We start from the raw sequence: 24,904 nt of genomic DNA on the forward strand, positions 1-24,904 counted from the left end.
TAAAACATGTCATCACCCCCGGCCCCTCGAGATCAGGACTAAACCGTGTCTGCTTAGTGGCTGGGGGTTTTCACATGGCCCAGTGGGGGCAAGGGTTGCTGGTTGATTTTTTTTAAATATAAATTCGGCCCTTATCCTTTTCTGCTGGGACACCGTCTTGCCCCGCCCGCCCACATCAGGCTTGCCGTGGGATTAGGCCTATAAACAGACTTTGAGTTTGAGGGGTCTGTATGCGCAGCACGCTAGATGCTGGCTAATGTTTCAGAAGTCCCCTTCTGCACTCAAGTGGACCGGACGGGCGTTCAGATGATGGGGGTTGGGCAGGCTGTCTTGAGACTGTACAATTGTTAACTGTTGAGATGTCCACTAAAAAGTGGGTTGCATTTGTTCATCAAAAGAAAGAAATGCATGCTGTAACGTGAATATATGAAAAGCAGGGGTGTGAGTGGGGGTTTTGCTTGTGCATTGTATGATGTGTGTGTGTGTGGCAGGGGTTGAGGGGGACGGTGGGTCACTATGAAGGTCATGTTAAACAAAACCTTTTTTTGGCTGACCGGTTATCAGTGAAAAGCCATAGCAGATCACCTGCTGAGAGACACCGCCAAAATTGGATGTAGCATCTATGAACAGACACACAAACCACTGCTCTCTCAAATCAGCATCATGTCCAGTCTAATAAATAAAAACTACAATTTCAAGAAAATGAGAGTTGTAGGGGCGGGTTTCCCAGGGCATTGCCAAAGCAGATTCAAAAAAACAAAACTTCTACATGAGTTTCAATGGTGCAATTCACAGCAACAACAAAGAGAGGGATTTTCTTTCACATGTAATCAAATCCGAAAAAATAGTCTTTATGCTCATTAAGGCTGAATTTACAGTGTTTTATTAAAAATACAATAAAAACAGTAATATTGTAAAATATTCTTACAATTAAAATATCTCTTTTTCTATTTGAATATATAATCATATTTTAAATTTTGCAGTTTATTCCTGTGATGGCAAAGCTGAAGTTTCAGAATCCATTACTCCAGTCTTCAGCATCACATTGATCATTCAGAAATCACTCTGTTGTTGCAAGCAGTTGTGCTGCTTAAATATATTGTTGAAACGGTGAAATAACAAAAAAAAAAAGAAAAAAAAAAAAAAAAAAAAAAAAAGATTTAATTGAAATCAAAATCTTTTGTAGCACTATCTTTCACTCTTGATCAATTTAATACACCAATGTTAAACAAAGGTTTTCATTTCTTGCAGAAAATCTTGCGAACCCCAAACCTTTGCACAGTACATCCAAATGAATCAGAATCAAACTGTAACCAAAGAAAAACAAAACGGAATCAAAAGCTTGTGAATCTGAATTAAATTAAAGATGGATGGCTAGGATTGGAATTGCTCAGATACCCTTTTTCTAAAAGTCTATGGAACTTTTGCCCTTTTTAATAATCCGTACTCACTGAGATATCCTCACGTCTGATTGCTAAGAAACGATAATAGCACACAAACACTCATAAATAAGCAGCATTGCACAAACAGTTAGATGTATGTTTCTTACTGAATCAAATTATGTGAACAGTGCAAAACCTTTACCAAACCGAGATGCTAAATCAAAACAAACAGCCCCAGCAGAGAGACTTTCACCCTTTGTGTTTGACTGAATACAGCAAACCCCAGCAGGCATGTCGGAGCAGTGCTCCAGGAACCCATATGGAACCCATTTGGAAAAAAATGCTAATGGCTGCCGCTCCAGGCTGAGTTTCCCTAAACTCCTTCCATACCAGCCAAACTCTTTCTCTCCCCAAAGCAAGATCTTTCATTAGCAACCGCTTGACTTCAGCTTTCTAAAACAAAACACTATGTCCCCTGGCCATTTAAGAAAAATATACTTTGCAAACAACACAAGTGTTAAAACAGCTGTGCATAATTCTATATGTGTATCATATAAGGCGAGTAAAAACCAATGGTTTGTTTTATTCCCCAAAGTCTCCACTCCACATGGTCAGACAGGACCTCCTTTGTTTGCTATTAATATCACAGACTGTGTTAAAGGAATAGTTCACCCCAAAAATGAAAATTTGAGTGGGAAGGATCACACCTGTGTGGCCTTGTCATTGACACAGGTAACCGGCTGACACTCTGCTTCTCTAGGCCAGTTGCCCTGAAGGTACGGTCCCACCAGAGTGTCCAGAGACAATGTGCGTCGCAAGGTTGGCTTCGGCGGGCGCCCCTTCGACTTGTACTCGGCTAGAAAGAGAGGATAGGGAAAACAGAGAGAGAGAATGAGACTGTGAGATGTTTTTAAAATAATAAATGAAATTCAACAATAAAAAGACACATAGCGTGGAAAACTATCCTGTTTAGAATGTATGCAATAAGCTAGAAGAAGTGAAAACTTCTCCTTTTTGATTAATTTGATTGCACTGACAAAAAGGTACAACCTTTTAATAAGGAAACTGAATTACAAAAGGCAGTTTTATTTCCTATATGAATACTGGATGCCCCTCACATGCATTAACATACTACTGTCTGAAATGTATGCAGTAAAGCTGATTTTCACTTACTATTTTTTATAGAAAACGAAGCAGTGTATATTGAATATAGCATAGTATTCAGAAAAGAATAAAGTAGTATTCCACTGTAATCACAGCCAACAAGATTATTTATAATTTGATCTGTTTTTAAATGCATATATACTTCTAATTTAAATCTTTTTTTGGCATTACATAACTTTTTTCTGTATTACAGTACTGAGAATCAGGTGGGAAATGTGCTTAATTTGCATGAAAGTAACAGCTCGAAAACAGTGTGATGAATGAGATGGAGTAAACACCATAGACTTCTCATTGTTACTTCAGTTGATTAAACTGAAAACAGATAAACTGAATTAACAAAGCCTAAATTACTGAAGTCAGCCATAAAGAAGGAGAACGAGCCTGGCGTCCCGTAAGCATATGCACTAATCACTGTGCCACAGCTCTGCCATTAAAATGTGTTTCTGATGATGTTTATGTATAATAATCTTTTCAATTTATTCCGTGAGCTGGCACTTTCAGACGCTTGTAAATCACCCTGAAACACATTCCATGCACGAAAGACCCGTTATAAATAGACGCTGTTGTCGTAACGGATGCTGAACATCCTGGTGCTTCATCAAGGCACTGCAGACAAGCTAGTTATCAGGCTCTTGCCCAAAATACTCCAGAGGATCATTTTCACATGTACACAAGATGGTTTTCTTTCTTCTGTGCACTGATCATGTCATAGGAACTAATAATGGTACACCTGATCTCTGACCTTGTCAGGTGCTTCCTGGATCCACTCACCTCCTCCCAGCCCCTGGGGTCTTTTTCTGTGAGTTTGGGACACTTTTGATGGTGGAAGGTTTACTGGTGGGCGTTAAACAAGGCACACTTGTGTAGTACGGAGACTATTTTGTCACTGAGTTTGAGGGTGTGGTATAAAGCAGGTTGGGTGACTATGTGTATGAGATTGTGACACTGTAAGGGTTGAGGTGTATGTATGGTTTGTCTGATAAGGTGCAAGAATGTATGTGTAAAGGAATCCCACGAACAACAAATCCAGGTCACATTTAATATACACTATATATATATTAGTGCTATCATTCACATCCAAAATAAAAGTTTTTGTTTTCATAATATGTGTGTGTACTGTGTATATTTATTATGTATATATAAATACACAGACATACAGTATATATTTTGAAAATATTTCCATGTATATATTTATATTAATATAATTGATATTATATCTAAATATTTTAAACGTATAAACATAACATTTTTCTTAAATATATGCATGCATGTTTGTGTTTTAATATATATACACATAACAATTATACACAGTACACACACATATTATGTAAACAAAAACTTTTATTTTGGATGAGATTAATTGCGATTAATCGTTTGACAGCACTAATATATATATATATATATGTAATATTTATATATATATATATATATATATATATATATATATATATATATATATATATATATATATATATATATATATATTATTTTTTTTTTTTTTTTTTAATTATTAATTTCAAATCAACAAAGTAAACCATACAAAAATACTATATGTAATGTACAAATACTTACATTTTTTGGCATTAAATTGCAATTTTTTGCATTATGGTAGAATGAGAAGGAGGTGAAACGTACTTCAAAAAAAAAAAAGATAAGGCTAGATTTGCCCAAAAAACAAGTTTTGTTTTCTTTATGCAAAAGGAATTTGGGTTTAAACGTGACCTGGACATGTTCTTGACAGGTTTGATGAGATCATCTGTGTGTTTTTCTCCAACAGCTCATGAATGCGTTTCACAGTCCTGATGAAAACTGCCAATGAGCTGCATAGTTCAAAATCATATCCTCCTTCTACATAGTGGGCAGGATATAAAAATACACAAACTGGCATACGGACTAAAGTTACACACAGCCAAACATGTTAACACTATGAACTAAACCTCTGGCCACCGCTTGTGCTCCTTTCTGTTCCCACAGAATATAAACACATGCCATGACATTGTGCCAAATTCAATGATGGCCAGAGAAGCCTAAGCTCATGTATTTTTCTTTCAATAAAACAGATTACTCATGATCAGACCAGGAAAAATATAAACATGATAACTTTTTCAGCACTGATTTAAAGCTGAGAATACTATACTCATATTGGTAGCTGAACATGCGAGATGTGAGGAGGGATGTGTAAAATGTCTTGAATGACTGGTGTTTCAGTTCTGTGCAAATTTGTGGAGATTTCTGCCTCGTTTTGTGTGGGTTGCACACTTGACTTACTGAGCAAGAACACAAATGCTAAAGAGACCAGAGGGATTTGCTGTTTACTGCCTTGGTAATTCACATTAAAAAAAAAGTTATTTTAGTCATTCTATCTCTGTTTGTAGCCTGCCTGGTGGAAGAGCTGCTCTTCTCCAGCAGCCTTGTGAAGATCTTGTTGCTCTCAAAGACCCTTTGTGATTCGCACATTGTCCTAAAACTAAAGACAGGACTTTTCAAAGTATTCTCACCTAGTTGAGGAAATCTGACAATATGCTGATGTAAAATACCTGAGACAGCCTGACACCTATGAAAAATGTCTCACTAAGACCAACGTTTACTAAAACACGGACCTATTGTTCAATCTACACTAGAAAAAGTTAATAAGTGTTTGTTAAAAGAAAATACAACTTCAGTTTTTCTACTTCACAATTTCATGTTTATTCTGTGTGTAACTTGCTGTTTCTCTGTTTATTAAATTTATGAAGTGAAAATTGTTTTTTAAACCAATTTTTTTTTCAGTGTAGCTGTTATGCCATTCATTATAAAACTAGAGTTTACAATGTCCATATATCTACTCCTGGTATCATATTAAAATGTATTAAATAATTCAAATGCAATGCATAAGTACACAACTCTGTCAATCAATAACGATCAAACTAAAGGATCTGAAACATAACAATCATAAAGTATGCAACTGCACTAATATTTTACAATACACCTGCTATTATCGACTAAGCTTTTCTCAATTTTACACCAAATTTAACAGTGGATCCCTGCTTCGTTTCTCTACCCACCAAAGGGGCCTGAAAAAGGTTGAAGCCCCCGACATCCGATACTAAACCTGCAATTAAAATAGTTCTGTATAGTAAAATGCTCGAGCAACACAAAACAATGCAAGAACTGTTTCCAAAGTTGACATCTTGGTGTATAACAGCAGGTTGTGATCTGTTTTTCCTGATGCTGCCTGTAGATATTTATGATGAAGCACAACAGCACTGTACACACACTGTTTATGTGCTGAACATGCCAAAACAGTGATGAGAGTTGATAAAATACCGCAGACAAACAGTAACATCTGAAAAAAAAGTGACTTGATAGGACAGACCAGCTATGTTTATTCAATCCCATGCCATGCTTTGTAACCATCATGGCCACAAAACATGTAGGGAATAAGGTGGGGGTCGTTCAGTGCCCTGAGAAAATCTCTGTTGCACCGAAGCCATGAAAAGAGCAGCTGAACTAGAGGACTTCTGCAGGTTATCTATTCACATTATTAATATTATCATCATGATACGCATCAAAGGAGAGGGTTAGAATTCTAAGCGGAGTTAGAATGGATAGAAGAGTTGGGCATACAGTAAATGAACCCCGTGGCAGTGTAAAGTGCTTTGGCGTGTTTCTTGCGGGTTTTACCTGCTTTGGCGTCTTTGCAGCGCGGCGCTGCTCGGTTCTGGAGCTGAAACGGGACCGTGGCTCGGACGGGCTGCAGTCCTTGATTACCCACCCGGGCCACCCCACTCCGACACGACATTCCCACAGTCGCTTTGTGCTTTCAACCGTCTTTAAAAAGTCCACCAAGCTCGCAAACTCCAGCGTTTACCTAGAGCTGATACCCCTGCAAAGGTTTTCGTCCAACTCAGCCGTCAAAAATAAAAGTTTGTATGCAAATATTTTGATTTAGCACACTCGCTAGCTAGTCAGCTACTTTCTTTTGTGATGATCGTTTAGTTTTCCGTAATTACGTTTTTTTTCTGTGTGAAAAAGCATATAAACTTTTATGCACCGTCCTAAACGGTTTATTCCACTTAGCCTAATAAACTTATAGCTGAGGAGCAGAACTACATTGTATAGGCTGCTGCCAATTCTTCAAGTGCACAATCTGACAACAGACAACCTACACACTCGTGTCGGATTCAGAGCGCTGCACAGCGTCTAAACACATGTTTCCACTCTGATTGGCTGCGAGAAAATACTACTCACACTCCATTGGTCGATGGCAGCATCGATCTATTAGGGGTGGGTCTCAAAGGCGACTCTCCCCGCCCACTTCATTAAAATTCATACTTTCCACAGAGTTCTTCCATCAGCAGCGCAATGCGTGATAGGTTAACAGGTCTCCTAACTGAAAGAACATGGGGTTGTTGAGACAAAACTGGAGCTAAATATTACAATTTAACTTTAGTTCATTTAAAAAAGAAAAAGTGTTTTAACTAATGTACTTTTTGATGGGATATTTAATGTGGCAAGCGTAGTTAAAGTGAATGTAAATATGATAGAAAATAAGACGTCTACCAATATAGTTATTTTTTTCCTTGAGTGGCTGATGGATAGATATAGGATTTACCCATATGCTGACTCTCAAACACATTTGTACACTCCTAAACTTCCCTCCCACTATCAGTATGTTTTTTTAATAGCTGAAGTTTTATACGTGTTCCCTCTTATCTTTGATATTGCTTGAGGAAAACTTTGAAACATGTATGGCACTTATGCATGTATTCAGACAAACAGGTGGACGCTATTTCTGACCAAGCCTACTTCTGTGCCACCAAAATTACAAGATAGCCGTTAGGTGATACACAGTACTGTAGTGCATTCCTTAAATGCATATATGTACCCATGCAAGTATATACTTGATATATATGCACAAGAAGTGCGGGTGTTGACCACAAAGTGCCAGATAACATGTTTCTTTGAAGTCAATATGAGTTGGCTTTTGCAACCGGTGTTATTTCCATAATATTCTGAGTGAAACGGGATATTCAGTAAGAAAATGTAGTGCAGGGGTTAATTTTATTCATCAGAAACTGATTGCTGATGTTTATTATGAGTAAAACAGAGAATGTCTTACACTGCTTGTACCATCATATTTGTATTATCATATGCCTATGTTGCTTCATTTGTTACTTCACATCACATTTCTTCTTTCTGTAGAAAACATGGCTAAAACTCTGTATCTAGCATAAGCCAATTCTAAGTAGATTTTTCTGTTTGATCATTTCCTGCAAAGCAAAGCCATTACAGGCAATATCCACTAGATGTCGAGTTGTCCCAGGAAGTGCTGCTATTGTTATGACTGCTGTTTGCCCTGAAGCATCTGGGAAAAGAATGTGAGATTTATATGCTTTGAAATATTCACACAAACAAGTCTGAGTTGACATAACAAAATAATCATTTATTACAATTCAAAACAACTGCAGAGCACTGCCCACCGCATAACAAAATATACAATTATGTAACTGAGCAAACAAGAAATGAAGCAACACCAATAAGAGAAATATGACAAAAGATTTGAGTTTAGCTGACAACACTTGCAGTTACTTCCAGTCACATCATATAACTGTCAAAGGAGCAAGTACATCAAGTCAGCAGAGGCAAATACAGCCTGAATATAGTGCATTTCACATGCAGACACAGGCAACAGCTTTTGTCCACTTCCCTCCCTGGTCTCTCACTTTCATTCCCTTGTATCTTTTGCTAATTAGCATATGAATAAGGCAATACATCTAAATCAGAGATTTGACTGTGGGTAACATGACCAGATGTGCTACTCTGTATGTTCATGTTTATTTTAGATGAATAATGTATACTGAACAACTGCCCAAGTCTTGAGTTTTGTGTATCACTTTGATCTACTTGTGCCTTTGGTGCTGGGAATTCAAGGACTAATAGGTTCAGAGCTAACGGAGATAAGCTGCTGTGCCTTTGGGCTCTAATATCAGGCTCAGGGAATGAATCTCAAACATGCCGATGAAGACTGTACTGAAGAGTGGAAGACAAAGAGTGAATAACAAATTGGAAAGTAAAGATAGGAAAATAAGAGAGTGCAGGAGGGTTTGTCATTCATGGATTTTTAAGATCTCACACTTCATAAAAACCAAATTTAGATAAAACACCTTGTATATTGTTTCAGCTCATAATTTGGCGCCCCCTAGCTGGGAGACAGGGCAGGACTTGGCTCTGTGCTGATGTTGACCAAATACTCACTGGACTTGAGACTTGCCAGTGACTTACAGCTGGGTAGAGAAGCCAAAGAACCACATAGACCGAGCATAGAGGGAGTGTTGTCTTTAGCTGAAGAGAGGAGAGGAGATTACAATAGGAGAGGAGAGGAGAGGAGAGGAGAGGAGAGGAGAGGAGAGGAGAGGAGAGGAGAGGAGAGGAGCATTTAGTAGTAATCGGTATTCAAACATGATTGTATTGTGTGTTAATCTGTGTGTCTTTACCTGCTGACCACGCTGAGTCTCCATTCTGATTGCTGTCTTCCTTCTGAGAGTCAGAGTTCAAACTCACATCAACTGAGAGGTCCAAACTGTGAAAACTTCTCCTAAAAACCCAAAAACAAAATTTCATGACTAGATTGACTAGAGCTTTCCCTGTGGGACTTCAAATATAGAGTCAGTGCTTACCGACGGAACAGCTTTACATTTCCTTGGTTGTTGGCGGCTTGTGCAGTTGTCCATTGGTTAATGAGTGGAATAGACAGTCCTTGTACCAAATGAGAGGACTCACAAGGAATGATGCCAGTGCTGCACAACATACAAGAATAAAGCCATTAGAGACTTCCTTAGTAAAAAAAGTAAAACATTTAAAATACATTCATTTCATCCTAAGTATAGTTCAAATTTATTAACATATTAACTCACATATTGCTCGAGAATTCCTGATATAAAAAAATTATAAATACACTTTATTTGGAGTACTACTTGTGCAAAATGCACATTTCATAATATTAAGCCTTAAATGTGTGTTAATGTCACTATTAATGAGGATTGTATGATCTTTGAGTAATAGCGGTATAAATGCAAGATAAAGTGTACCTGAAGTATACTTGCAATAGCACTATTATCTTTAGCTGGACCTCAGCACTTTAAATACAAAATTAGTTGTTCCAATTTAGCAGACGTTAAGCATACTGGTCCAATACCAAAAATACAATTTCAGGGTATTTTTATTAATCACATAAATATGTAAATGTATTAGTTAGTACACTTAGCATGCAATTAGTTGTTCCAATTTAGCAGACCTTAAAGGGATAGTTCCACCCAAAAATGAAAATTATGTCATTAATGACTCACCCTCATGTCGTTCCAAAACCCGTGAGACCTCTGTTCATCTTCGGAAACACAGTATAAGATATTTTAGATTTAGTCGTCCGAGAGCTTTCTGTTCCTCCATTGAGAATGTATGTACGGTATACTGTCCACGTCCAGAAAGGTAACAAAAACATCTTCAAAGTAGTCCATGTGACATCAGAGGGTCCGTTAGAATTTTTTTGAAGCATCAAAAATACATTTTGGTCCAAAAATATCAAAAAACTACGACTTTATTCAGCATTGACTTCTCCCCCGGGTCTGTTATGAGCGCGTTCACAGCACATCCGGTTCGCGAACGAATTACTCGATGTAACCGGATCTTCTTGAACCAGTTCACCAAATCGAACTGAATCGTTTGAAACGGTTCGCGTCAACAATAAGCATTAATCCACAAATGACTTAAGCTGTTAAATTTTTTTAACATGGCTGACACTCCCTCTGAGTTCAAATAAACCAATGTCCCGGAGTAATTCATTTACTTCAAAACAGTACACTGACTGAACTGCTGACCGAGCCAGATAACGAACGAAACATTGACTCGTTCTCGAGTCAAGAACCGGTTGCATCGGTTTTCGGATCACCGGTAGTGATGGGAAGTTCTGTTCTTTTCCGCGAACCGGTTCTTTCGGACAGTTTGATTCAATAAACCGGTTGCCGAAAACGGTTCACCAGTTCTTTTGCGCTCAACGTAATGACTTCATTGGCGATGATTGCCCTTGATTCAAGCCTTCGGTTTACCCGCGCTCATAACATTAGCACAGAATTCAGTTCAGAATCAATCACCAAAAGAACCAGTTCGGTTCAGACGCACTGTGTGTCAGTCTGAATCACGCATGACGCATCATGCGCAGTATCATTAGCTCCTCGGTTCTCGAATCGGACGCGTCGACAGAAACGGTTCTTGACTCGAGAACGAGTCAATGTTTCATTCGTTATCTGGCTCGGTCAAGAACCGCTTGCATTTGAGTAAATGAATTACTCTGGGATATTGGTTTATTTGAACTCAGAGGGAGTGTCAGCCATGTTTAAAAAATTTAACAGCTTAAGTCATTTGTGGATTAATGCTTATTGTAGACGCGAACCGTTTCAAACGATTCAGTTCGATTTGGTGAACTGGTTCAAGAAGATCCGGTTACATCGAGTGATTCGTTCGCGAACCGGATATCACTAAACTGCAGTGTTGTGAACGCGCTCATAACAGACCCGGGAGAGAAGTCAATGCTGAATAAAGTCGTAGTTTTTGATATTTTTTGGACCAAAATGTATTTTCGATGCTTCAAAAAAATTCTAACGGACCCTCTGATGTCACATGGACTAGTTTGAAGATGTTTTTATTACCTTTCTGGACGTGGACAGTATACCGTACATACATTCTCAATGGAGGAACAGAAAGCTCTCGGACTAAATCTTAAATATCTTAAACTGTGTTCCCGAAGATGAACGGAGGTCTCACGGGTTTGGAACGACATGAGGGTGAGTCATTAATCACATAATTTTCATTTTTGGGTGAACTATCCCTTTAAGCTTGAAGGAGATGAGGGTGAGTCATTAATTCAGGGTATTTTTATTAATCACATAAATATGTAAATGTATTAGTTAGTACACTTAGCATGCAATAAATGGATTTCAAATACATTTTAGTATATTTATTTTTCACTAGGATTCTAGTTGACACAAATGCAGAAGGTGTGATAGTGTGTGTGCATACAGTTGAGCTTGAAGCTCATAGTATAATGGCCTCCAGTTCCTTCTTCTCCTGTGTTGACTCTGGACCTGTAGTTCCTCTAGTTTAGCATCAAGCCGCTTGTTCTCGGTTTCTACATTTTTCAGCTGGGATTCCCTCAAGCGGACCAATTCCTCTAAATAAACCCTAAAAATTACCAGGATTTATGGATGAGTATTTGAATGCACTATTTCTGCTTTAGTCAGCTGCTGTGTTTTAGAACATAGTAGCTGGTTTTCTTTCTGATCCAAATTGGTCATTAGTTGCTAGAGAATTTTTGAAAAGCTCTCAATACCTTTTGGGCATGGATGATTTTGAATCTTTGCTCCATCTTTCGGCATTTGTTGCTCCAGGTCTCTTCATCTGTGACCAAAGGAATGTAAGGATGCCTCCTACACTCCTCATCACTGGCACTGCTGTCCACACTGAGGCGGTCTTCTTCATCACTCAGGTAGTCATAGCTGTAGGGGCAGAAAAGGATATTAATAAGTCTACTATAAGGTTTAGGATTTGTGTTTGGTCAGCAAATGAAAACCTACCTCTGGGGTGAACTTTAGGTAAGGTGTGTAGTCAATCACTGCAGGTGTCTTTCCATCCAAAACTTCTCCTTTTAGACAGAAACTAATGGCAGCAAAAAAAGACAAACAGTCAGTATCATATCTCACTATTCTGATTAGTGCCACTAGTGGCAAAGAAATGACACATTCCTGAAAAAAAATACATTCACGCTTAAGTAAGTGTCATTTGTGAGCATGAATGCAGTGTTCTACCTGAAGTCAATGGTACTGAGTCCAATTAGCATCCCTGTCAGAACAGTAGCCTCCTCCCTGAGCATTATGGCACCATCATCATAAAATCTCCTGCAGTGCAAATATAGATTTACAAATCTATCAAATTACTTTGAAATGATAAAGACAGCTGTCAAACTCATTGGAAAAAGTTAGCAGAGTTATAACCTGGTTGTCCGAGTGTCTCTCAATGCAGTGGCTACATATTCAGACAAACGCTTCTCCATCAAAGCTACACGAATCCAGGCTCGTCCCTGTAGGATAACGAGAGAGTAAACAGCTGCAGATAAAGCTTTGCTAGTGAAGCAGGATGAAATAAATCAGCACACCAGCATCCAAAACAAAACACATGCTATGCTAATCGTGTAGAGATAGAGTGCTTGAAGATGAAAGTGTCTCGCCTTTGCTCGTGATGTGCTAATGTTCTCAATGCTCTCAATGCTACTGATGCAGTTGTTGTGGACTTTACTGCAGGCCAGACGGATATAGTCCCAGAAACTCCTTTGGCCATCTGAACTGAACCAACCACCTGGACCTGATAAAATAAAAATCACCACATATTATTAGCGAGTACCAACAACACATTGGGAGTTAACTCCTCACCACACATCATATTTCTCACACAGTGAAAAATACATCACGGAGTGAGGAAACCGTTTCCAAAGAGGAAACTGACAACAAGCTGACAGACCAGACAGAGCAGGTTATTTCTGGTAAGAAACAAATTTAGCTTTTTTTAAGAAATTTCAAACACAATAAGTACTGTTTGTGGCTCTTTAATGTGTTGTGACAGATTGCTGTAGTGCCTCAGTTCAAGCAACACACGTGAACTGATCATCTTTTCCATATTTACTAGTAAAAGCACACAATAAACATGAATGAACATCAGAAGGTATTTTATTCCAACCGCAGAGAAAGACGTCAATACACCATTTTTCAAGTTTAAAGTCCACTGAAGTTTTATCTATACTCTCCTGTCTGAAATGGTGGATTCTGCGTTATGATTAGTCAGATCGCCTGCCAATCAAGATCCCTGCTAAGGGTCAATTGACAGGAAAAGTTGTTTAAAAACATATACCTTTGAAACGATGACTGAGGATGTGCTCCAAAATTGCTGCAAAGTTGATGAACTCCTCCGATGAGTCATCGATAGGCTCTGCAGTGTACTTTTCCAACAACGTCTCTTCACAGAGAACCTGAGAGAAAGAGAGAGAGTAACGGAGAGGCAATATATAGTAAATTTAGTTATCTAGATATGCTACAACAAATCCGATTTGGAAAGTCCAAATTCATCAGAAAAACAAAACCACGCAGTGAAATTCCACACTTCGCTAACTGTATTATTTGCATCTTACAGACAGACACAAAATGCTAGCATCGGTGCAGGCCCTGCTCAACACTGCCATTTTGGCTGATGTAAAGACAGGCATTTTCAAGAGCGGTGCCACAGCGGACTGCTGAGGGTCAATCCCAATTGTCTTGTGTGTTAGACAATGCCCTTTTGATGCCATATTCACGTTACCACTCCTGCCATCACAATTGGAGTCCTTGTGCCCCTGCCAACAGCTCTATGCTACTTGTCGGCGTGGATACCTTTGTCCTCGCCTGAGTTCCATTCCATCCTCTGCGCCTGTTGTTGTTTTTTTTTAAAGCAACAGTAGTATAGTGAGCGAATCTCCCTCATATCCTTAACACACCCACGCTCACTTTCCCACACCCACCCACTTGCTGAATTGGTGGTGTGATCTATTTAGGGCTGACCCGATACCGTGTACAGTTTTCTCTCCTAGAACAGTCAAACCTACAAGGCGGTGGCTGGTATGCTAGGACTCTAGCCCACTCAAAGGGTAGAGAAAAACAGAGCGAGAACTGAGAGTCTGAAGACCTGACGACCTACATGCCTTCATGGGGAACACCATATTACGGAAGGGAAGACTGCCCTGTCTGTGGGCGGCTTCTTCAATAGCCAGGGGCAAGACTTCCATCACCATGGGCAAGTCCTCAATCACCCGTGGGGGGTCACCACTACCTCTATGGGCGACTCTACCATAACCAGAGGCAAGACCACCATCTCCCTGGGCAGAGCCAGCTTCAGCCGAGGCAAAACTACAACCTCCATCCGCAAGGCCCTCATGCCCAAGCGCCGGACCAAGTAGATGGAAAAGGGATCCATAAACGCTTGAAACCAAGACCAAGACTTTCAAAAGCAAGGAAAGAGCACTGAGAAGGACGAGACAACCGATATACAGCAAGAGGACGACTCAAAAGCCAAGGCTTTTTCTTTTACTGAGAAAGACCTGCTTACAAAAGGGAAAAATAAAACTCATGAAAAGCAAGAAGGGCCATCTCATGGGGGAAGACAGTTCTTTCGAGGAGCAAGACCAAACTGAGGAAGGGAGAGACTGCGTTTGTGGTGGGTACAACTACAATCACTCACGGAGAGACTACCAGTTCTTTGAGCAAGGCCACTTTAAGTCAAGGGGAGAAGTCTGTCACTGTTGTTAAGACTTCCCTTAAAAGAGGCAAAGAGAAGCAATGGAATCTCTACTGGGGATTTTCATCTGTGACTTAAAGACACAAATGTAACTGCAAAAAGTATATGTACAGCATATGTGTATGTGTGTCCACAAAGATTAACTTTGTAGCAGAGCGTTTAAGCAGGTTGGATGTCTTGTAAGATGCAAGTGTTTGCCAGCTTGCTCTAGAATCGCACACAATGCATTCTAGATGCAAAATGAAGTTTAAGTGTATATCTAAAATTGGCTTGGAACTGAGCATGATGTGTTTGTCACTGAATGAGATTACAGATGATTTTATATTAAAGATTTGTCTGAGAACATGTTCAGAGATCAGACACCAATCTGGTTTTCATGAAGAGAACATGCATGCATGTGTGAGGGTGTGCACTGGCACAATTAGAATGGCTGTTATTGTTGTTCACATGCAGAAGAGGGTGTAAGTTTAATAATGATCCAGAATCCAGATCTGAGATTCTGTTTTTGCAAGTGGAATTGTATCATTTGAGTGGACTAACCAAGTCATAGTAAAAAAATTTTTAACTTCAGCCATAGCCTTACAATTAAAATGTGCGTTGTTCATTCTTTGACTTCTTAATCTTACATAAATTGTAGCATAAAATCAACCAGTATAAAAATGAATTAAATCAGAATTGTCAATAAATAGACCTTTGAAATGGTTTAAAACATTGTTTAATGTGTCTATCTTTAAATATTTCAGTGGGTTTTGCTTCAATATACCTTAAGCTGGGCACACACTGCTTGTCAAATATACAACGTGACCCAAATCAGATCTTGGGTTAAAGCCACAGCGCACTATAATGTTTCTTTTATGTCAGACTGTGCAATCATAGCCAAGAATTTGGTCCCAGTTTTCTCATGGACAGCTAGTAGAAGTGGTCAGACTTTGTCAGGTTTAGATTTATTGACAAGAAGCCAAAATCTTACAGTGTGAACCTGACTTTACCTAGAAGCTTGCACAATAAGCAAGCATCTCAAGAACTGGCTATGTAGGAAATGTTTTCATTTTCACAGCTGGACAGAACAGAAACTGAACAAAACACTTTCAACAATAACTTATTTGACTATATATTTTGGGGATCTGACATAAACTCATGAAAGCAGACCACACCCTTGAGTCTCAACAATCTGTGTTGGGCAGTCAACACGACACCCTTCTCAGAAGCCATGTACAGTATAACATAGGATAGCGGTTTCTAGGGAGGCACAATGCCATGGAACTGAGTGATGTCACCACCAATTGTGTTGCTCAACAATGTGTTCTTCAGTGCCTTGCTATAGTGATGGGACAATGCAGTCTACTGTCCGCTCTGCCCCCAGATAGAACTAAGGCCTCCTACGGCAGCCTCTGTCCATTCACGGCACACAGGGGAGGTATGTGGCCTTGCAGATCCCACGTTACACTTCTCAACAAGAGCTTTATGCTGCATGGGGGTTGCTCTCACCACGCTTAGCATTCTGGGTCCCATCCCGACACTAGCTGTTTGGACTGTCACACCCAGCCAGACACTGTCTGTGTACGTTGGGATGCGTTGCTGCCAGGGCACGCGATGAGCCATCATCACTCATCCTGTAGAATCATGGCGAGCAGAAGCTTCCCAAGGGAGAGTTGAGAAAAATTTAACTCCTGAACGTGCTCCAGGTCAGGTCATCTAGGCTGGCTGCTGGAGGAGACCTCCTGGAGCTTCTCCACCACCACCTTCGGTTCCGCCATGGGTAACACCAGTTTCACAGAGGGCAAGACGGCCCTCAACCTGGGGAGCACATCGATCAAGAGAGACAAGACCAAGCTCATGATGGGGAAACTCTTCGATCTCCCGTGGGAAGAGCACAACATCCCTGGGCTCTTCCACCATCACCAGTGGCAAGACGAAGATCTCCATGGGTGGTGCCTCTTTCAGCCGAGGCACCAAGACTACATCCTTCCGAAAGGCTTTTATGCCCAAGAGGAAGACTCTTTAACGGGCAGTTAGGCCAAGTCTTTGGGGAGGGTGTAGAGTGCTGGGAGTGGGATGGGGGGACAGATTCACCAAGCTGGGGAACAAAATAAAACATAGGCATATATCACCAACAGCTGAGGATACATCATCATCATCATCAGAGCGAACCTTCGGTGGAGATAAGTTATTGCATCTTGAAAAATTTTTGCCATTCAAAACAAAAACTTTACCTTTTGGACCAAGTCACTTTTTTGTTTACCTAAGATTTCTCTGGAATACATCCTGGATACAGGTTAGTAATTAATGAATCCAACTCCAAAGGATGATGGTTATACCATGGACTTTTATCTGTAGCAATAATAAAATTACTTATGTATAACATCATTAAACTGTGCTAATTAACATATTTCATTATGTTACATCAATATTCCAAGGTTCGACAATGATCACTGATCTTACCAGCTTGGATTTCAGTTTAGTCACCATCCCAAAACTAGTCACCTGTAGTTGTTTAATTTTCACTGCTTCGTCATTTGACCAGGGCAAAATTTGTGCAACTGTAATGACAACCCAGTTAGATTTGCATACTTTAAACAACAAAGATTTTTGAGTTTTGATTTTTTTTCTTTGGCTCTATGAATAAACCAAGAGGTGTCTTCCACAAGGGGTAGGGCAATCCCATGCCCCGAGAAACAATGCTAATCATTGCAGGATGGATAACTCCCAACACCAGCCAACCAAATACCTTGATTGGACACAATGCCTGGTCACAAGGGCAGTGAAAAACACAAGTATATGACATGGTTTGACAACTGTACAATGTGTAAATGTAAATATTAAGACGTGCATGTCCCTCAGGGTCAGCAGGGTGAGGGCTAAAATGCTAATATAGGAATGTGGCAGCAAGACTGTCTTGGTACGATTTGACACTGAAAAAAAACAAACGTGCAGCCACTTAACAAATGGCTTTTGTGTCCTTGGTCACGCCCACTCGGGTAACAGGCCAAAAAGCCAGACCCTTCTATGAAATATAACTTCATAGCACTTGTTCTTAAGATTTTGTTAAGTTTTTTCAAGGCACTTTTGACTAGACACTATGAATAACCTCCCAGTTCTGGATTGTTCTCAGCTTTTAAAGCCTACAGATAACTCCAGATTGTTTTTTGTACCTCTCTCCTATACCCTTTCCATCAATCATCCCTATTTCCCAGTTCTGCCCCTCCTCTCCCAAGCCTGACCAATGATCCTTTCACTACATCTCCCTCCCACTCTCTGTTTTTGAACTTTTTAATTAACTTCTTTCACCCCCACTTCCATCACCCATCTTGTAGGCAGTACCAGCATTGTCTGCTAATTCTGGATAAGCTTTACCACCCTTTCCATCCAATAATTGCTCAGTAAAGTCCCCCCAGAGAGACTGCAGATTGAAAATACTTTTAAAAAGTTCATATGAATTCAAATGACTGTGACACATATTAAAGAAAACAGTATAATTTTTTTTTTACTATAACTGGAGGATAGTTCGGTGGGTTCGGTTATGTGCTGGGAAGTGAAGTAAGTGAAAATGATTTTTTTTTGTGTATTTGTGCATTCAGCCTCATTGTTCTGAGTTAGAAGGTTAAAGTTGATCATGGAAGAACCAGTCAGAGGACGCTGAGCTGGTGCCAAGACATGTTTTGGTAAAATAAATATGATTTTGACATGTTCCTAGGAAATCAGATGGTCAGAGAACTAGATCTTAAGGATGGAGATGAAAATATGGCAATTGATACCCAATTCCAAACCCTTTAAAGATGTTTGAATAACACTGATCCCCAGCACCTTTAAGAGAAACAGAGAAAAGCTCATTTAAGATAAAACACATTATCAAGACAACTATGTCCTTTTGAAAAAGAAAAAAAAAACAATTCCCATAAGACATCATCTACAGTGACTTCTGTATATCATTTCAGATGAAAAGTCATACACAAAACTAAAGCTGTTGATTGTACTGTACAAAGACTGACACTGAATTCAAATGCTCATCCTTGCAGAGTTCTTGAATCATCGAAGTCCACACCTTTACATTACTAGCGTCAGCTGTCTGGAAAACTTTCTCAAGGAGATGAGCAAAACTGGCCTTTCCATTATATTGGAAAGTCAAGACATGGGGACATCAACAAGAGCCTTTCTTTTACCGCTGGAACTCTTACCCTCTCGACTTTGACCTGGGAGGCAGTCATCATGCCCTGTTTTACACTGCATCATGCTTAAACTTGCCCTTTATCACTGATGATGTGACTGCCATTCACTGTTACAGATCTCATGGTTCAAAGTACTGAGCTCTTGCCTTGTTACATGGAAACAATGTTTGGAATACTCTTTTATCCAAAACAACTTACAGTGCATTCGAGGTATCCCATTGGTAAAAAACAACCGACAAACATGTAAACGTATTTTGAGTGCCCTTACATTGAAACCTTTATTTATCCCCTCTGAAACTGACATTTGTTTGTTTTGTAGAGTGTAAAAACTGAAACTGTGTAAACTGTTTGACTGTCTATAGTTATAGCATGTCAGAGATCCAGACAGTGTGTGTAACCATTGAAAAAAGCAGCAGAAATGCAACATCACTAATGTTTCGATCTTAGCGCAGAACAAACTCAGCTTTTGAGATAAGAGGGTAGGTTATGGGGAGTGAAAATAACCAGTTTCTGTTGGTCAGAACCCTTCTCCACAATGTCAACAGCTCTCAGTTTCAACAAAGATGCTTTAGAGAACTATATTGGTTAGATTTGCCATTTAGATCATCTAACATGAAGACTACACTGCCCAATGTGATTTAGGGGCCATATTCAAACATGTCCCTGACCATTTCAACCTGGTTAAAAAGTCGCTGAAGACTAAAAAACAACTTTCATTAATGGGCATCTCACTGAGAACTGAGATACATGACAATGGGAGTGAGGGTTTGATGATTGAGAGTGAAGGAAATAAACATAATGGTCTCCTGATCTCAATGTACCAGAGAAAAAGACAAATGAGAGAAGCACAGGAGCTTTTAGCTATGTTTCTCTCAGAGCACCGAGTAATCTGAGCTAATCACGATCCAATTAAGCAGTGTTCAAGATTTCTTTGCTAGCAGCCATTAATTAAGATTCAAAAATCTTTTTTTTTTTCTTCGTCAAGTTGTTCGTCCTGTGTAACTTGTCATTTAAATGTTTCAAACAGATCTTGCATGGCCATACTAGAGATGTGGGAAGGAGAGAAAGGTCTTTGCCCTTTTCAACAAAAGCGTCTTTGTGTTTATAATAATCTGTGAGGTCTGAAGTCCATTTTTGTAATTCTTTCTTGTTCATTTTTTCCAAACCGCATTAGCATAGCATGCGTTTCATGTGTTTAACAATTCCTACATTATGCCATCCAGATGGTAGAACCTTGGAAAGTTTGGTTCTAACCACGGTGCTGTATACTTAATAAATATGTGCTGACATTAATGAAGATCTATTTTCATGTTGTTCTCCATATATAATCCCAAAATACATTTTTTGTTTTTTTTTTGGGAGAAATTAATATTAACCCTTATAGAACCCATATTCTTATATACTAACAGGCAAAAAGATGGGGATGATGATGTCACAACAGCTCGCCACATCACAATCATCTCTTTGACTGCATTTCCATTATGACAACACAATGGTGCTGCTGTCCCAACAGGAGTGACAGTGTTCTGTGTGTCCATTTAGCAACTGTACATGGCCCTATGCCTGGGGCGCCCCCAAACATGAATTATTCAGCACCCACGTAATGTGCTGTACCAACTGACCGGTAAAGTGCAGCTCCGGTGCAGTCCCACACAGCCCTGCAGAACTGAATGCAGTGATGGAATTCAGTGTGTGCCTCATACGCTTCAGCCATGACTCACCAACGCACATCACACAGTGTGCTGGGACAAAGTGTGCATTGCATTGCAAGATCCAATAAGTGTTGAGTCAAGATCCTGATAATGGATCTCCTGATAATGGCTAGAAAACATACACCCTTAAAAATAAAGGCTCCGAAAGTGTGTTTTTTTGAAACCAACTCAGTGCCCAAAGTAAAAGTTCTAAGAAGGGATTTTTGAAACCAACTCAGTGCCCAAAGTAAAAGTTCTAAGAAGGGATTTTCACAGTGATGCCATAGAAGAACGAGATTTAATTGAAAGCTGAACAAATGAGCTATCCATTGATGTATGGTTTGTTAGGATAGGACAATATTTGGCCGAGATAGAACTATTTGAAAATCTGGACTCTGAGGGTGCAAAAAAAATATTTTGTTTTGATTAATATTGAGAAAAGTTGTCCAAATGAAGTCCTTAGCAATGCATATTACTAATCAAAAATTAAGTATTTATATATTTGCAGTAGGAAATATACAAAACATTTTAATGGAACATGATCTTTACTTAATATCCTAATGATTTCTGGCATAAAAGAAAAATCAATAATTGTGACCCATAAAATGCATTGTTGGCTATTGCTACAAATATCCCAGTGCGACTTCAGACTGGTTTCGTGGTCCAGGGTCACATTTTAAAAATATAAAGAACCTTTTCTGTATTTGAAAGGTTCTATGGACATTAAAGGTTCTTCATGGAACCACTGATGCCAATAAAAAACCTTACTTTTTAAGCCGTGTAACGGCTTTCAATTTCTGAATTGATGAAGCATCTGTAAACTACTAAGACTGTAAGTTACTAATTACTGAGGTTCAGATGAGATTTATTTAGTAAACTGACTTATCCACTAGCACACTGAATGAATGATGCAAATGAAACCAAGCTGACAATAAATTCATTCTAGTGTGATTTGCTGATCAATAAAATAACACAGAAGAAAATTGATGCATACACAGTTTGTTTAAAACACAATCCGGCTTGCATTTGACATTTTAATTATTATTTACAGTAAATGCAAGGGAAATCAATATGATATCTCTTTGTTTATTGGTTAACATCCAATAGCATGTATGGACTAAATGACATCAAGAAAAAAAAGTTATTTTAAGATAAAGAGATTACATTCCATGCAATGATGATGAATCATGCGCAAAAGAACAGGAACGTGCATTAAGAAAGTAAATAGGGTCAAATTTAGATTTTTATATTGACTTTAACACATACAAATTAGTGCTAATGCATGATTCTGTTTATTAGTGTTTTCTTTATTTGAGAAAAAATATTTTGCCAAACCCATATTTATAAAAAAAAAACAATCAATCAATCACATTCCTGTGAAAGGCTCTGTGAGGGAGAAGGTCATATTGCGGTTTTGGCCTGATTATCAAGTGCACAGCATGAAAATGGTCGGATGGATATAATGACGTCATTGATGCTGGTATGAAATAAGGGACCGACGTCCTTAAAGGGTCTCATCTTTAATGCTTAAAAAAAAAGTAAATAAAAAAGGTGCTATATCCTATGGTCTATATTCTAATTAATAAAATATATAATAAAAATACAATTAGAAATACACCTCAAGACAGTTTTAATTACCTAGGCATTGGTATATTGGCACGCTTCGTGTGCGTGGACAGTGGTTCGCTGTGTGTCATGCAATAAAACTACCTGCAGACGGTGATGAGATTCTTGCGTTCCACGCCGATGTTTCTAGAAGAGGATTTTTTCGAGGTAAGACCCATAGCCATTGCGGTCTGGAAACAGCCTGACTTCACTCGGCGGAGGCTGCAACGAGCCTCTAGTTTCCCGGAGCGGCTCAGACCCCTCCCTCCTTCCGCCGCCGCCGTGTGTCCGGTCCGGCTGAGGAGAGACCGGGGCTGATGGCCACTGGGGCACTAAAAGACATCCTCTGAAAGCTCTCTCAGACATCTGAAGTGTAATATAATCAGCAAGCATTCAGAGGAGATCGGATCGCGCGCACACATGCGTATGATTTCAAATAGCTGATGATAATATAATAACAACATGCCCAACTGTCATGAATATGTGGATGTGGAGAACTTCCTAGTGGTTATTTTAATGATTTAAAGAGAAACAAACTATTAGAAAACGCTGTGCAATGGATAAAATTAATTATAAATAAATCACGTCAATACAAATTAAGTATAAGGTAAATGCGTATCAGGTAAACCTTTATTTCTTTTCTCCGTTTCTCAAAACTAAAGCCTGTAACTAAACACTGTACCAACCAGTTCGCCATATTAAACACAACATAACTGCAGTCACACTTACCAGAAACCGTACGAAGCATATGGCAAGACAGAATGTGTTATTTATTCTCTATGGTTTTATTTGCAAGTAACGTTAGGTGGGTTATCTTAGAATGAAAACTGTGGCCACCAAGCTAGGTCTCCTCTAAAATTTCAAGGGAAAAACACCTGAAATATCAACGTAAGCAAATAACCACGTAATAATAATTTCTTAAGTCAGCAGTTTTGTGTAAAATAATGCGCCGTGGGCGTTAGAGATGATTCAACTTCCAAGATATGAACGAGCTGATCTCGATTTTGCTGTTTTATTAAATTATAAACCAAGTGCACATCCTGTAGGTTATTTTTGTAAGGGTGCTTTCAGATCTTCACGGGTCCAACAGAAGACGCTCCTTCACGATCTCAGAAAACAGATTCAACCTGCTCAACCGCAGCGTGTTTGTAAATTACCCATAAATTTACATCTAGTTTTATCAGTCGAATAAAGGAAGTGCACGACAGTGTAAAAGCATCTTGGTGTTTCACTTACCGGAAACTCGTGGGCTGATGTATGAACACAGCATTTAGGTTTTTTATATGGTTAATTTAAATAATTAGCTTAAATATTGTTTTTTATAACTACAGATCATAAGACAGCAAAAAATTAAATAAATCAATAATAATAAATAGCTATAAAACCTTTTAATTTCAGAACACGTGACGACATGACCATTCAGGTTTCTGATTTGACTTCTCCTTTTAAGATGCTACTAACAACACTCTAAAAGTAAAGTAAATGTAGCGTGACCATTTAGAGCTGTGAACGCCGTTTCACCTTTTATTTCGACGTTGCACGCACTCCCTTATCTCCGTTGATCTGCTGTTTTATTACAGAGCCTCTGTACGTTTGCATAAGTCAAGACACCGATTTAGTCAATGCCCCAAACTAAGGGCCATCATTACTTCCCATTTAACATAACTAAGAGAAGAGAGTTTGGGAATAAGGAAACCAGGAGCCACTGGCATGGGTGCTCCAATACTAAAGAAACACATTCAGGCAAATTTCATTTAACTGAGGCATGCAATTATCTTTTTCCTCTCTCACACACAATCTCACACAGTAAGCAGGTGACACAGAGGCTTTGTTTCAGGACAAAAGGAGGTCACACACAGCATCAGAACACAGCAGGAGATAGAGAGAGTATATTTCAGCCGAGAGAACCAGAATCACAGAACAGTCTTCAGGCAGCTAGATCAACAGAAGCCTACAATAGAAGAACATTTAGATGTGAAGTCGTATGTACATTCGGACTTGGCTAAATAAATACATAAATTAAAAGAATAAATTAACAATAAGAATAATTACATGTAAAGAAGATACAATCGTTCCTAGTTCAAAATATGATTTTTAAACCAGTTCCCAAACCAGTACACTTTGCTATAGTTGAAAACACTGGCCTCTAATTCACGTCCAGCACTGGGGCAGTCCCTTCGAGCAAATGAGTAAGAGGCCCAGTGTAGTGCTTTGTGTAAAGAGCATGTGGAAAGCATTGCTTCTAAGGCTACACTGATGCCTTTGGGCATACGAGCTAACTGTAAAAAAGCAAAACAAAAACGTCCTGGTGCCTAACAGAAACATGACTAATCTAAAAGACTCCAATTATAGTGGTCCAGAAACTATATCCAGGACGTCGATCTAAAAAGATCTATACAGTGCTTTTAAAAGTATTACAGTATCTCACAGACTTGGATGTTTGTTTAGCACCCCTCCGTGGGATAATTCAGTGCAAGATTCACGTCTAGAATCCACTTTGTGTGCCATCCTCTCACTTCCACCTCTAATAATACTGTTTAACGTC

The 24,904-nt window shown here is 39.1% G+C and overlaps 2 protein-coding genes and 1 pseudogene across 2 annotated transcripts; 1 reads left to right on the forward strand and 2 right to left on the reverse strand.

The window, feature by feature from the left end:
- The window catches only part of LOC109045640, a 638,390-nt pseudogene that overhangs the window by 84,715 nt on the left and 528,771 nt on the right, over positions 1–24,904 (forward strand).
- On the reverse strand, positions 1,882–6,750 carry LOC122142346 (protein FAM117A-like). The gene is made up of 2 exons (XM_042752705.1): positions 6,210–6,750; positions 1,882–2,238 (listed from the first exon to the last, which is right to left on the reverse strand). Exons 1-2 carry the CDS (start codon positions 6,325–6,327, stop codon positions 2,084–2,086), a joined length of 273 nt encoding a protein of 90 aa, XP_042608639.1. The 5' UTR covers positions 6,328–6,750; the 3' UTR covers positions 1,882–2,083.
- On the reverse strand, positions 8,011–14,576 carry LOC122142377 (RUN domain-containing protein 3A-like). Its single transcript, XM_042752803.1, has 11 exons — positions 14,451–14,576; positions 13,482–13,599; positions 12,805–12,938; positions 12,572–12,657; positions 12,386–12,475; positions 12,160–12,236; positions 11,912–12,080; positions 11,601–11,762; positions 9,206–9,325; positions 9,023–9,123; positions 8,011–8,870 (listed from the first exon to the last, which is right to left on the reverse strand). The coding sequence occupies exons 1-11, from the start codon at positions 14,574–14,576 to the stop codon at positions 8,728–8,730; spliced, it is 1,326 nt and encodes a 441-aa protein (XP_042608737.1). The 3' UTR covers positions 8,011–8,727.

Source organism: Cyprinus carpio, chromosome B25 (genome assembly GCF_018340385.1).
Source record: "Cyprinus carpio isolate SPL01 chromosome B25, ASM1834038v1, whole genome shotgun sequence".
NCBI lineage: Eukaryota > Metazoa > Chordata > Actinopteri > Cypriniformes > Cyprinidae > Cyprinus > Cyprinus carpio.